The following is a 14,795-nucleotide window of genomic DNA, read 5'->3' as shown; positions in this document are numbered from 1 at the left end:
TTCAACCCTGGGCTACAAATACTCTCCTTTATTGGTAGGGAGTCTTTGCCCTGGGAAGGCAGCCTGCAGGGGTGGAGTTAGAGCTGCTGGTCTGGATTAGTAGCAACAATGCCTGTCTCCTATTCCCTTTCATCCTCAGGCCGGAGCGCAAAGCCTTGGGCTTAACCATCCTGGTAGATGCCCGGCGATCTCCTCCAGTCCCAGCTGTCTTTACAGCTTTAGGCACTTTGCAGGTGAGACTTCCTTCCTTCTTCTGAATGCTGTTCTACTGTTGCTGGGTGCCCACTGGGCACACAGAGCCATTGTTTTCCTTTCCCAGTTCTTTGCCAGTGTCCCATCACACCAGATCTAGATGCTGCTGGAAACGTTTGGGTAAGAAACCGCTCAGTCGTGAAGGACCTGGCCGTAGGGCAAGCGTCTGCGGTTCTGGAGCCCTTCCATTTGGCCTCTTCCTTCCTTGTTCATAGAGGAACGGAGACGACCTTTCTGCCAATCCTTATTTAGCTGGATGTCAAAGAAAACCTTTGATTGGAGCAGGAGCTGTAGAAAAATGTATTCTATCATTGCAGGAGACCATCCCCCACTGCATCCATAGGATCCTGCTCCTTGTGGAGGGAGGCTGCACCTTCCAGGTAGCAGAGCCAGCTGCTGTGCAGGTGTGAGGAGGTTCGCGGTTCAGGGATCCTCGGCTCGGGCTGGTCTGATTCTATAGTCCTGCATCCCAAAGTTTTGGGGAAGCTAAAAGCAAGGAAGAGGTAGAGCAGCCCCACGGCAATTCTGCTGCCCCCTGGGTAGGCGCTTGTGGCCTGTATGGACTTGCTAAATAGGCAGGCGGCCATTCCAGCCCAGAGGGCTCCTGGGCTGCTTTTTCTCCTGGTTTCCCTTTTCCCGTCAACGTGCACAAAATCTCCATTTTTCTGGCCAAGGGGTTTGTTTTTGCTGGAATCAGAAAATGAGAGTCTGTTCAGCAATTAATGCTGGACATCCAGAACATGACCTGTGTGCTTGAGCTGGGGCTCAGTGTGTCCAGCCTACTGCAGCATCTGAGAGAGGGAGCTGCCTTCTGCCACTCGGAGTGAGGCTGCATCGTTTCTTGTACCAGTCAGGCTAAAGAGAGTTATTCACGCCTTGACACTGAAATAGGCAGTTTCAGTTGGTGCAAAATATAGCAGTAGCCTGCTAACTGGATCACTCAAAATACAGGGATCATATGAGAATAGAACAGAATAGAGCTGGAAGGGACCTTGGAGGTCTTCTAGTCCAGCCCCCTGCTTAAGCAGGAGGACCTATACCATCTCAGACAAGAGACTGTCTAGCCCAGGGGTGTCAAACTCAATTTCATTGAGGGCCGCATCAGCATTGTAGTTGCCCTCAGGGGGCCGGGTGGGTGTGGCCTGGGTGGGCATGGCCTACTGGGTGGGTGTGGCTAACGTGCATATGGCCTACTGGGTGGGCGTGGCTAGAGTGCATATGGCCTACTGGGTGGGCGTGGCCAGCTCTACATCGTTCGCATCAAGGGTGCCTATGGGGGCCTGGGCAGGAGTGGGACAGATCTGAGGGTCTCTGGCAGGAGGAGGGTCTCTGGGCCAGGGCCAAGGCAATGGGGGCCGTTCCCTCACTGTTTCCAGTATGGCTTCGCGGGCCGCATGAAACCACTTCACGGGCCGGATCTGGCCCCCGGGCCTTGTGTTTGACATGTCTGGTCTAGCCTCTTCTTAACAATCTCCAGTGATGGAGCACCCACGATTTCTGGTGGCAAGCTGTTTCACTGGTTAATTGTCCTCACTGTCAGGAAGTTTCTCCTTAATTCCAAGATCTGCACTGGCTGCCAATGTTTTGCCAGACATGATTTAACATTAAAAGGCATTAACTATTAAAGCTACTTAACACCACACCATATGTTGTCATGGTTGCAGTAGATGAGACCAATTAAAAGAACTTCAAGGCAAGGAATTCTTCCTCAAAGAACATTTTTATTTGGCTACAAAATAACAGCACATACAAAGGTGAACCCAAGACTAAATTTCCCTCCCCCTGGTTACAAAATTGCAAGTTGCAATTCCCACCCCAATTAGATGTCATAAATCGCATTCATCAATTGTTAGTAACCGCGGAAACTCCTCCCAGATCTCTAGGCCGTCAAAATGTTATCAGTAATGACCTTGGTTCCCATACATGAGAACATCCTTATTTCTTTTTTGTAAATAAAAACAAAAGTCTTCAGTAAAGATAAGAAATATTTTGGTCCCCAAATTTTAAAAGCATATAAATCCAGTTAGATTAAGGTTATTCTTTCAGTGTTTTAACTCTTCCTGGATAGTCATGGCTATTCTTAGAGGGTGAGATAGAAGTTCCCTTCCCTCTTACAGGGGGGAAGATACTTTGGGCAGCTTTTGCAGGAGAAAAAAAAATACTTGGGATTAAAGAGAGGTTCAGATCTCACCCAGTCTCATCTGCGCTGCTTTAGAAGTGCCTGGTGGTAAGTTTGAATTTGGCTGTCTGCAGCCTAGTGACAAGCCATATTTCTATGGCTGATCTTTTGTCTGCCGGTTTGGAGGGCTGCCCCGGTTCAAGCGGAAGGGCTACTGCCCTCCCGTGATCAAGTGGGGGTCCCATCCTTGCTTGTCACCCCTACAGGGTGACACTCGACCCTTTCCAGGGTCCCCCAGCAGAGCAAAACCGAACACGGAAGACAGAGCTTGCCTTCCAGCCGCTGCAGTGGCTGCAATGGCAAACCGGAAGTCCGGTTTTCACATTTATGACTCTTGCAGCATCCCCGTGATCATGTGATCAAAATCTGGGCCCTTGGCAACTGGCATGGATTTAGGAGAGCTGCAGAATCCTGGGATCAGAGGGTCACCATCTGCGATCTTCCCAGCTGGCCTCCAACAAGCAAAGTCAATGGGGGAAGACAGACTTGCTTAATGACCCTATGACTCACTTAACAACTGCAATGATTCACTTAACAACTGTGGCAAAATATTGTAAAATGAGATGCAACTCACTGAACAACTGCCTTGCTTAGCAGTGGAAATGTTGGGCTCACTTGTGATAAATTGAGGGCTGTCTGCAGCTGCTGAAGAGCCCCAGTGCGGCAATCCAGGCTTAAGGCCGGGAAGGCCCCTCCCGCCATGGCCAGCCAGGTGGGGCTTTGGACCAGCCAGCCTCCTTCACAGGATCACCTTGTGAGGAAAAGTCTTAATATATAGAAGAAGTAAAAATAAAGCGTGTTTCTTTCGCCATATAACCTCAGCAGAAGCTAAACTGAAAAGGGAATCTTCTCCTTTCTCCACCATGAACTTACCTCATAAAGTGATACTTTTACTTGGCATTCCTTTATTGCAGGCCCCTCTTTGGCTCTGTTAGTTTTTTTAATGTATTATTTGAAAAGGTGATAGCACATTTGGAGAGGTTTCTACATAAAAGCTGCCATGATTGCTGGAGCAGTCGAAATATTCCTGTGCGTTTTATTTTATTTTATTATTTATTTATCTATTTTATTTTATTTTGTTTATTTTATTTTATTTATTATTCGGGAGAAGGGCGGTATACAAATAAAATAATAATAATAATAATAATAATTATTATTATTATTATTATTATTATTATTATTATTATTATTATTATTATTTTATATTGTATTTTATTGTATTTTATTTTCATTTTATTTCATTATTTTATTTTGTTTTTTTGTTTTATTATTTTATTTTTATTCTGCCTATTATTTTTTACAAATAATTCAAGGCGGCGAACATATTCAGTGTACCTTCCTTGTCCTATTTTCCCTACAACAACTACCCTGTGAGGTGGGCTGGGCTGAGCAAGAGGGACTGGCCCAAGGTCACCCAGCCAGCTTTTGTGCTAGGGCTGGACTTGAACTCATGGTCTCCAGCTTCCTAGTCTGATGCCTTAACCCTGGGACCAGTCTGGATGATCCCTCCAGCCGGCTCCAGAGGCCTGGGAGTCGGCTGGAGCCTTGGGTGAGCCTGGCTGGCCAGGGAGAGCGCTGTTGCTTTGTGGGCAGGGGCATGGAGAGGCTGAGCCGCAGTGCCTTCGGGGCTCCCTGGCTTTGGGGCCCCAGGATGTGTGACTTTGTCACCTTTAATTCTGCACTACCCCAGTCTGCAATTTGGGGGTTCTCCTAGACTTGGAACTTCTGCTTGAAGAGCAGGTAGCAGTCCTAGCACTTCCTAGATCAGCTATTCAAACCCTGGCCATCTCGTGCCTGGAGTATTGCAGCGCGTGCCACCCTTGAAGAGTATTCAGTAGCTGCAACTAGTGCAGAATGCGGTTCCTGGGGCCCCAAGGGTGGCCCATGTTTTATACTGCTGTTCTGTTAGCTGCATTGGCTACCTTAAGTAACATTGCCTCCTTAAGTAACACCAGCTGCCTGCAATTAGTGCAGGTTTGAGTCTCACCAGGCTCAAGGTTGACTCAGCCTTCCATCCTTCCGGGGTAGGTAAAATGAGGACCCAGATTGTTGGGGGCAATAATGTAATAATGCCGCTTGGGGCCCCCCCGAAAGCCCTAATAAGCAGGCATATACATAGAATGAGGCCTATTGCTAAGCACATTGATTTGTGCTTCTTAGATTGTAAGCCGCCCTGAGTCTTCGGAGAAGGGTGGGATATAAATGGGATTAAAATAAAAATAAAATAAAAATAAATACCCGTTTTTGAGTGCAATTCAAGTTGTTGGCTATCGCCTTTAAAGTCCTTCATGGCATGGGTGCAGGTTATCTGAAGAACTGTGCCACCCCAATGAGATGCCCCCCCATCCGTGTAGCAGAGGGAGCATGCTGTGGAATGTCAGTCAAGGAGTTTTGGCTGACGGGGTCCGCAGAAGAGCTTTTTCTGCTATGGCTCCTGCCCTTTGGAACATCCTGCCCCCCCCAGGTAAGATTCGCACCCACCGTTTTGTCCTTCTGTAAGCGCCTGGAGACCTGACTCTGCCTCTTCACCTGGGACCCCAATTTACGATTCCGGAGGTGGCCATTGGTTTAGGAAAGACGTGTGCTTTGTGTTCCCCTCCTTACCATCTTTTAATGGCATTATTATTTATTGTTTTATTATTTTAATGTGTACTAATTTTAATGTTTGTAAGCTGCCCAGGGTCATCTCTAAAAAGATGAGTGGCAAATAAATTTAAAACATAAATAATAAACCAAACTGGAGAGGTCATATGGATTTGAGGTTAGTGATTGCCAGTTTTCAGTCTTGTGCAGTATTTGGGGAAATGTAAACTGGTCTGATGTGAGAATGCCTCTCCTGTCAACGCTGCAAACATTGGATGTTTTTGCTTTGACAATATAAGAGGCAGCCTTTTCCTTTAAATTGTTTTGCTCTTAGAATTAGATGAAGCTGGGGGGAGGAGAATGCTACCCTGGTTCTTTTTAATAAGATAAGAAATGGCGCATTACAGAAGGGAAGGGAAGCTTTGCCCTTCAAATTGATTGGAGAATGTGATTTATGACTGCTAATTGGAGGAGGGAATTGTGCCAGATATTAGGTGCTGAAGGGAGGGGGAATTCAGATCTTGGCATCCCAACATGCCCTGCCGACACTTTGTTCTCCTTATTATAGATTTTTTAGAATAAATAATGCCTGAAGGTTCTTTGAAGTGTTTCATTAGTCGGAACCATGACATCTCCTTTCTCTTTCACAGTGTGAACTTATCAGTTCCTTGAAGTCCCTCCACAAACATGTTGAGAGCCAGCAGCTACCCCAAGAATTCAGTGGGTCGCTTCCCTATTGCCATAAGGATTGGCTGCACTTCCAAATGGTGAGGCAGGCATGAAAACATAACCTTTGAGTAATCCAGAATTTCAGGAAATCTACAGTTCTATGAAAAAGTATTCTCTCTCTTGTGGACTTTCTGAATTTTTACGTACTTTGACATTGAATATTATGAGAACCAGGGTTGAATGTATAGCATACGTTTATATACAAAGTGGGGAAGGTGCAGTGGTCTTTCGGGTTCGAAGAGGGCAGTTCTTCTGTGGACACAAAGGTGGCTCTCCAGTCCCAGTCTGGAAGTGCAGTCTAGCACGGTGTGTGTGTGTGTGTGTGTGTGTGTGTGTGTGTGTGTGTGTGAGAGAGAGAGAGAGAGAGAGAGAGAGAGAGAGACATTGGAAGGCCATTTTTTTAAAGTGAGTGTTGTCCTGTGATGCCACTTAAGATTTGCTAGTAGTTTTGGCATTGCCCGTTCAAAACCACTGGAGGTGGCTCCCACTGGGCAGATCCTAGGGGTGTGGTATGCTGCCCCAAAATGGAAGTTACAAAACCATTTCTAGAATTCCAGGACTCCATCAATCCAATTGGGTCAATAGTGAATCTTCTCCAGTGGCTTCCTGTCAAAATCGATCTAGCAGACAGTCTGGAGGATTCTCAGAACAACTGTTGCGGTTCTTAAGCCTCTTCTTGCCGTGGATGCAAATGGGATTCAGGAGAGAAGAGCCGGGCCGAAGTCCCCGCTCACCAAGGAGGCGATGCCCCCGTTTCCTAGAAAGCTGCTGGATGGCCCTCCCTGCTTTGGGAGGAATGCTCTGTGGCCAGAGGAACAGGACATTTCCGGCTGTGTAAATGCCTGGCAGAAAGCGTTCCATGAGGCTAGCCTCATACCAGGTACCAAGCATGTAGGCGGTAACTGCCATTATTAAAGGAAGCACAATTTGAATCGGAGAATTCTTCAGGAGAAAAACATACCAAATACATACAGATAATCTCATAAAACCAGCAAGATCAAATGCCGTGATTTGGAATGAATAAGGCAAAATTCAGATTTAAAGACCATGAAAATGAGGTGTCCTAACCCGAAAGAAGCAGCTCGCTCAGTTTCCCACAGAAGAATGGGCAGGATTCTCAGCAGCAGAGCTGGCCAGAGGCCGATCTCCAGGGGCCAGGACGCTTGGCTGCCAGCCTTGCAGCTCAAAGGAGGGCAGGGGGTCTGTGACTGAATGGAAGGTGTTGGCTTCAGGAGGTAAAAGCGAAGCAGGAGTCTAGTAAGACCTTTTCCAAGCAGCCCATTTTATTGAGAGCCTCATCTGATGAAGAGAGCTACAGCTCACAAAACTTACATCTTTTCATACAGTTAATTGGAAAAGGGGCTAACATGACTCCTGAATCTACTTTTTCATACTGGCACATGACATGACATGATGGATGACAGTGGGCTGGATGCAAGTGCCCCCCCTCCAGCATTTCCCAGCAGGGTTCCGGGATGTGTGTGTGTGTGTGTGTGTGTGTGTGTGTGTGTGACATATTCTGATAATATTTAAGAGAACATCAGACCAAACATATAGATAATCTCATGAAACCAGCAAGATCTAGAAAAGAACCAATTCTGATGTTCTGATAATATTCATGCAAAGATAAGCAAACATTCAGAAAATGGAACTGGGTATATTGGTTAAGAACACTGGTTTCCAGATGTTTAAGAAGAAAGATTTGTTTTCTTTGGGGCAATGGATGAAGTGGGGGGTTCCAGAGGGCCACGAGGAGTGGAACGCAGGGGGTCCTGGTGCCCCAGAGAGGCGGGTGGGAGTGTGCTGGGGAAGACCTCTGGCCCTTTTGAAAGGCAGGCTCTCCTGTCCAGGTAGTGGCAAAGCCTCGACTTCCCCCTCCCACCCGGGACCTTGGGTTGGGCGTGGGGGCTGCAGCAGGCGAATGGCTTGCTAACCCGCCTGGTGCTGAACTTGCAGCGTCTGGAGCACTTGCTTTCTGGATGCCAAGAGGCTCGCCTGTTCCTCAAAGAGGCTGTAGAAATGGTGGAGTCCAGCGGATGGCCAGAGAAACCCCAGGTGAGTCTCTGGCTCCTTCCTGGTAAGAAGCAAAGGTTCCCTGGGCCGAGTGCCTGTGGTAATGTAGCATTTAAAAAAAAATTAAAAACAAAACCCTCCTCCAACCTTTGGGGTTGGGTGCGAAGGCCCTGGAGGTGCCAGCCGCCCCCTTGCCAGTGGCTACGAAGGGGGCTGACTGCCCTCCCTCTGGCAAGAGGGCCGGAGCCTGAAGCAGCCCTCCGTGTCTTTCCTTCGCTCCAGGATGCCGGTGCCCTGCTGAAGAGCTGCAGGCAGATGATGACAATGGTTCTGGATGACAGGAGGCTGGCCAGGCTGCAGCTGGAGGGGGGCGCCCTCCTGGCCAGCCTCAAGAAGGAGGAGTCCTGCCTGATGCTGTCTGAGGACTGCAGGTGACCCTGCTGGGGGGGGGGGCAGGAGATGCCAAGGAACAAGGCTCTTCCCCCAGGAGGGTCCCTGCCATCCCTCTGTGGAGTTCTTTGCAGGGATCTCATTAACTCTCCCCCCCTTTTTTTCTTTGTATTCTTAATTCTTTAGTCCCATTTGGCACTCTGTAGTTCTATAGTCACATGATATTTTTTTTGGCAAGTTTCCCCTATTTCTTCAATGAAACTAACTAATCATCCTTTTTAGCAAGTTTAAACATTCCCACATGTATTTATCAATTCTTTAATTAATTCAATAGTATTTTAAAGGAAACGCTATTCCAAATGTAACTGCCCACTTAATCTGTTTTAAAGTTTTCTAATGCAGATTTTTGGCAAGCTTTCTTGCTTTTGTTTATTCTTAAATCTTTATAATTAATTCTTTGTTTTTTATTTTAATTTGAGTCCAAAGATCAGTTAGTTGCTCTGCTGCTCAGAAGATCTCTGTGGCTTCTTATATCATTGTGATCTGAAAGTGGAGTTTGGGGTGACCCCCGGGGTCCTTGAACCGGCCCCTCTTGAGCTCTCAGCTTGGTGTTTCTTCCATTGCTCCCATGTGTGAATCGCCCTCAGGTCTCCTTTGGGTTTTCTTCTGAGGAGCTGCACACGTGAGCGATTTCTTGGCTGCTTCTTATCTGGAGACACTCCACTGTCCCTGGCTCCCTCCCAGCTGCCACTCTCCATCTGGGCATCATCTCTGCTCTTTGGCAATGGGCCAATCCATCGTTTTCTCCACCTGGAAGTCCACATCCTTGGCTGTTCCCATCTAATAGTTAAGCTGCCTTCAACCAAAAGCGAGATTCTCCCTGGGAATTTTGCTGTAAAATGTATTTAAAATAATAGGATGCAGAGATCTCAGCAGCCAGATAGTCCTCACTTTTGAATCCAGGCTTTTTTCATCTTTTACTAAAGTTGCAAGCTAGGTTCATCAAGGAACCTGTTTGATCTCCCACTTGCAGAGTTTTTCTCCCAGTTGATATCAATTAAAGTCTATTGCCGTGCGCGTCCTGCACACCGTAGCTAACTGATTAGCAAAAAGTACACCAAGTAAGCCTCCAGGGTTGCAGCCTTTGGATGGGCTGTGAGTAATGACCAGACTCGCTGCAGTGCTCCATAACACCCCCAAATTGTGTTCTGCCTACAGAGTTCAGACAGCCATCTTAAGCGTGCTCCATTCTTCAGAAGCTATTTTATGAAGCATCTGGGATGATCAGGGACTTTCCTTCTGATGGGTATGGTGGGGCTGAGCACATGACATGCATCTTGAGATTCAGGGATTGCAATAAGAATGTTCCAATAAAACCTAATACAGCACTGATGATGTTATCTAGTTAGTGAAATGTCTGCATGAAAACAAGCAAGCTCAGAGAGCACCACGGACCCTCAAACTTAATACAGGCCACTTAGTTTAATTAGCAAATAAAGACTACTGGTTCATTTCTTTTTCCAAGAGTATACTTTACTGAGGACAAAGCGGTTACAGATTAGAGCAAGCAGGATCCGTTGGTGTCAGGGCTGCCTCCGATCAGTTCCGGGGAAAGAAAACCTTTGACTCATAGATTCAGAGGAAAGGTACTAAGAACAAACTGAGTGCAGCGAAAGTCAGGCAAGGTCTGAAGCAAATTGAAAATGACCCCCGAGCCCAGCCCACCCCCCCCACCCCCCCCACCCCCCCCACCCCCCCCCACCCCCGGTGGCCAGGCAGACAGAGTCCAACAACCAAGCCATTCCTCCCTGTTTCCATGGCAACTGGCAGCAAGCTTTTTTTTGTATGAAGTTTTATTAGTTTATAGTATACGATACAATGAAAATACAAAAGTAGATAGCAGAAAAGACGGGGAAGGGAAAAGGGAATGGAGAAGTAAAGTAGGGAAAAGGAAAAAAAGACATTGGCTTCCGACTTCCTTTGGTGCAGCAAAGTATCGACTTCAGACCTCAACGTTTTACTTTTACAAAACAATATAAGCTAGCCATTTCAATAACATCGAGTCTATCTAATTGGTAAAAGCCAAAATCAAAATTTCATTTTTTTGAACCTCAGCTGGCAGCAAACGTGAAGGAAAGTGGTCATCAGACCAAGCTGGCGGTTGGCTTGGTGTGAAAACGATTTCTCAGATCCTTCCATTCTTGGCGTTAGCTTTGTGATCTAGCATGTGATCTAGCATGGGACGCGGTGGCTCAGTGGGTTAGGATGCTGAGCTTGTCGATCAGAAGGTTGGCAGTTTGGCAGGTCGAATCCTGAGTGCCACATAACAGAGTGAGCGTCTGTTACTCGTCCCAGCTTCTGCCAACCTAGCAGTTCGAAAGCACGTAAAAATGCAAGTAGAAAAATAGGGACCACTACGGTGGGAAGGTAACAGCGTTCCATGCGCCTTTGGCATCTAGTCATGCCGGCCACATGACCACGGAGATGTCCTCGGACAAGCGCTGGCTCTTCGGCTTTGAAACGGAGATGAGCACCGGCCCCTAGAGTTGGAAATGCCTAGCACGCATGTGCGGGGGAACCTTTACCTTTACCTTTATAGTGTCAACACAAAATTAATCTAAAGACTTTTGGGAAGGTAGGAATTGAGAATGTAGAAAGAGTGCTTCCTTCTTCACCTAGACTGGTTCCCCAGCAGTTGCAGAGCACCTTCAAACTAGTAATGACCCCTGCTTAACCCTTCCATCTGGTCATTTGCCATCTGTTCTTCCCTTCCCGTGACTTTTTTACTTCCAGACCATTTCAATAGTGATGTGACATGAGAATTCTCCACAAGGGTTTCCACATCCAAATAGCCTTGACAGGCAGGGTTGGAACTTCATGGATTGACATTTGCTTTTCTCTCAGAGATGCTGTGAAAGTGGCTGGTGCTCTTTATGCAGAAGTGGACGAAGGAACCCATCAGCTGGTGCTGATCTCTAACAGGCGCATCCGAGCCCTGGAACTGCTGATGGAATCGGAAGCTGTGGAGCAATGCTTCCAAGAGGTCAGTGCCAGATGTCTTGCAGGGTTATCAGATGGGTGCCTTCGGGCTGTCAGGGCTCTTCTGAATTTGGGGGAATGAAGAATAAGCAGCTAGCTAGACCTCACATTTTTAGTGGACTTTCTTTTGACCTCCAAGGTCCCTTCTAACGCTGTTACTGCTACTCTGATAATGTGGTGGTGTTATTGGATGACTCCATGAAATTACTGCCAAGTTGCAGTGACAAAAACAATATGAAAAGAAATCTCCCCTCCACCCCCGTCATTAGTAATGGCCGTGGTTATCACGCGTGGACTGAACTGCTCTAGCTCAGTTGCTCCCCTGGTTGGTTGCTGGGTGGTTTTAGGGGAATGTCTAGAAAGTGGACCTGATTGAGGGTAAGATGAACATTATTGAAGTCCTTGTTGAATATTGCAAAGTCCCAGGGCTGAGGTTGGGATGTTAGTGGAGCTCCTGTTGTGTTTTTTTGACTTGCAGCTGTTTTTGTATGGGGTATTGTACTTTGTTGTTATGTTTTTAATTGTTTTAAACTTTACTGAATGTTGTAAACTGCCCTCTTTTTGCGACGGGGTGTCTATAAATGATCATCCACATGACCATCCTTATCCTTCAGACTGAGTGCCACTGAAATGGTCCTGACCTGTATTGCTGGAACCATGGGTCCTGGTTGTCTTTCCTTTTTAGGGAAGACTGTTGAGAAGATGATTGGACTTCAAAAGAGGAAATGGATAATCTCAAGCATTTTTAGTCAGGTTTCAGCCTGGATATAATATTGAGGGAGTGTTGACCACGCTTGAGGATAGCCTCTTGTGAAGCCTTGGTGGAGGTGATGCAGCTGTCCTGGCTCTTCATGTGAACTGCAGGGGGGGAGGGGAGCAACTGTCTGTGATGTTTACTCAAACTACCTTTTTGGATTAACAACTGTAACAAATTAGGCCACATCAGAATACAAAATACAGAACAATAATAAAACCCTGTGTTACAAGATAGAGTAAAAGGCAGAACTGAAAGGGATGCAACTATTTCTGTGACAGCCACTACAGTTTACCCCAATCAAATCTACCCATGCGGCTCTCCATTGTATTGATTTGTTCAGATAAACAGCCATGTCCTATGGAATACTTGGGTTCTGACCACCTCTGCAGTATGTGGCTTTAATGTATGGATCTCTGTGTGATCCCACATGTTGTCTCTTGTGCAGTTGACTTTCAAAGAATATATCTGCTGTGTGCTGATTTCTTGGATGAATTCAGGCTCTGCGTATCTGACCCCGTGGCCTTGATTGTGGCTCTTTCCCTGTGCTTCACGGCCATAGCCTAGCAATTAAATCTTTTCCAGATATCAGATCAGCCCATAGTTTGCGCTTGCCATTGGCCTGCCTGAGCCAGCATTTTTTGCTTCCTTTTCTCAGATCTGCAGCTGGATCAAGAATGTTGGTGAAAAGCGCCTCCTGGAGCTGAACACCCTGGACAATTCTCTGGATGGGCTGCTTCAAGCCAAAAGGCAGTGCCAGGATTTGGCACTTATGGCAGATGTAAGTTCTGCAGTCCACGCGTTCTCCATCCCTCTTATATGTTATTTCCTATTGCAGGTCCTTAACACCGGTATTAAATGTAACAATAAAGAACGTGATACAACAGGACATTAAAATGGTATAAAACTGTTGAATAAAAATAATGTTCATAAAAAAGGAAGGAGGAAGGAAAAATTGGGAAGGCTGGGTGAAGACGTGAGGTTCAGCAGATGCCTTCAAGGGCCTTTTCTAGGTGCCTCCCAACTTTCCAGGGAGAGCGTTGCAGAGCCCCTAACCCCCCCTCCCCCCCCCGCCAGAAGAGGCGTCCTGTGACTCCCTGGGGTCTGCAACAGGGCCTCAGCATTGAGCTCGGTAACAGGGATGCTGGCTGTGATTTGTTTAGGGTCTTTGACTTCCTAACCAGAATCGTGAGCCTAGCTTGATAGCTGACTGGTGGCCAGAGCAGAGGTGAACCTTCCGTCCTGTCACCTGCCTGCCACATTTTACACCGCCTGCAATTGGGGCCAAACACATTACAGTCATCTAAAAACAAGATTTATCACCTGCGAATGTCCCCAGCTGGGCTGTTCCTGTCCAGGCATGGTTGGTGGTCACCTGAAACTATCACTAGATACTACTGTCCATAGAGGTGACTTGGGGCTCCGAATGGCAATGACAATGATGGAGCCGTTCTTTCCAGGCCCTGAACATGGGGCCCAAGGCTACATCTTGTCAGGATTCAGGCTGTTTACTGGCCCTTGTCCATTACAACTAATTCAGGGGTTATAGAGACAGAGCTGAACGTCATCTGCAAGTTAGCGATGTCCAAAACTTTGCATGACTGAGCCCAGCGGTTTCCTTAGATGCTAATTGATCCTGGGGCCAGAAATGTGCCCTGCCCCATCTACAGCCCAGCTGCAGGGCATAGAGCAACAGCTGCCCAACATGCTCACTACTGAGAAATTGAGTTCTGGGTGCTTCATCACTGGAGGCTTTTAAGAAGGGATTGGACAACCATTTGACTGAAATGGCATAGGGTCTTCTGCTTGAGAAGAGGGGGGTTGGACTAGAAGACTCCCAAGGTCCCTGCCAACTCTGTTATTCTGCATTCTGTAAGCTGCTCTGGCTTTAAATGCTACCTGAAAAGGCCTAGTGACCACTGGCCCTCCTGAAACTTCCCTGCTCCAGCTTTTGGAACTGATTGAGCCAGCAGTCCCTGCAAGGACTGTGAGGTTTGCCTGAATTGTGATGCTCCAGGATCCCTCCTGGAGTCAGGAATTTGCTTCTCACCCAGAGATGGGAAAGCTGACTGGAGCAGATCTGGGAGTGCAGCAGCCTCTCCAGAAGGCCAGGGGAGGGACAGCGGGGAGGAGGGGGAGGAGGGGGAAAGGAAAGAAGGTCTCCTTAGCAGGAGCTTAGACCTCCTAATGGCCAGACTTTTTTGGGGGGGGAGACCTGAGCAAGAGAAATTGGTTCTCACTCAGAGCAGTTTTCATGTCTAAGGCAGGACGTGAATTCACCGTCTCCTGCTTTCTAACCTGGTGCCTTCACCCCTACACCAGACTGGCTCTCTTTTTGTGCTTGGTTAAGGAGCCTGCTCTGTTTTGCTTCCAGGAATATTGCCAGAGGGGATGGGAAGCGCTGAGGAAGTGGGATGGGGAGGAAGATCCACTGGCCGTGGGGCACCAGGCAGGCTGCAGAGTCCAGCTGCAGGAGTACAAGAACCAGCTGCAGGGATTCTGCAGAGATTTGGAGGGCACCAGGAGTTGGATAGAGCAGGCGGTTGAGCTCTACAGATTCTTGGAACAGGTGAGTTCTGAAGAGACGCAGCTGGTACTTTTCTCTGTTTGCCAAAAAGCTAAAAAGAAAGTGGTCTTGTCTACCCTCTGCTGTGGGCTGGCAATTCGTCCGTCCCTCTTGGCTGGTAAGACCCTCCTGGCCCTGACCAAGTGTCCCATCAGCAGCAGAGAAATTGAGGGCTGGTGGGGGGCAAAATCCAGCTATACCCTGAAGATCCTTGAGGAGTCCCAGGGCTGCCTATTGAGCAGGGGAAAGGCAAAAGTCCCTTTGCCCTGGCACCGAGTGCTCTCTCCTTG

General features: G+C 47.5%; 1 protein-coding gene across 1 annotated transcript in view; it reads left to right on the top strand.

The window, feature by feature from the left end:
* Positions 1-14,795, top strand: part of PLEKHG4 (pleckstrin homology and RhoGEF domain containing G4) — a 38,009-nt gene that overhangs the window by 14,442 nt on the left and 8,772 nt on the right. Inside the window, exons 7-12 of the mRNA XM_081335687.1 lie at positions 140-233; positions 5,665-5,781; positions 7,700-8,187; positions 10,955-11,237; positions 12,598-12,720; positions 14,314-14,508. Of these exons, the coding sequence (XP_081191813.1) occupies positions 140-233; positions 5,665-5,781; positions 7,700-8,187; positions 10,955-11,237; positions 12,598-12,720; positions 14,314-14,508 (1,300 nt within the window). The remainder of the gene's footprint in view (positions 1-139; positions 234-5,664; positions 5,782-7,699; positions 8,188-10,954; positions 11,238-12,597; positions 12,721-14,313; positions 14,509-14,795) is intronic.

This window comes from Vipera berus (assembly GCF_964194415.1).
Source record: "Vipera berus genome assembly, chromosome: 10".
Classification (NCBI taxonomy): Eukaryota; Metazoa; Chordata; class Lepidosauria; order Squamata; family Viperidae; genus Vipera; species Vipera berus.
The sequence above is the reverse complement of the archived record's forward strand: the minus strand, read 5'-3'. Positions and strand labels throughout refer to the sequence as shown.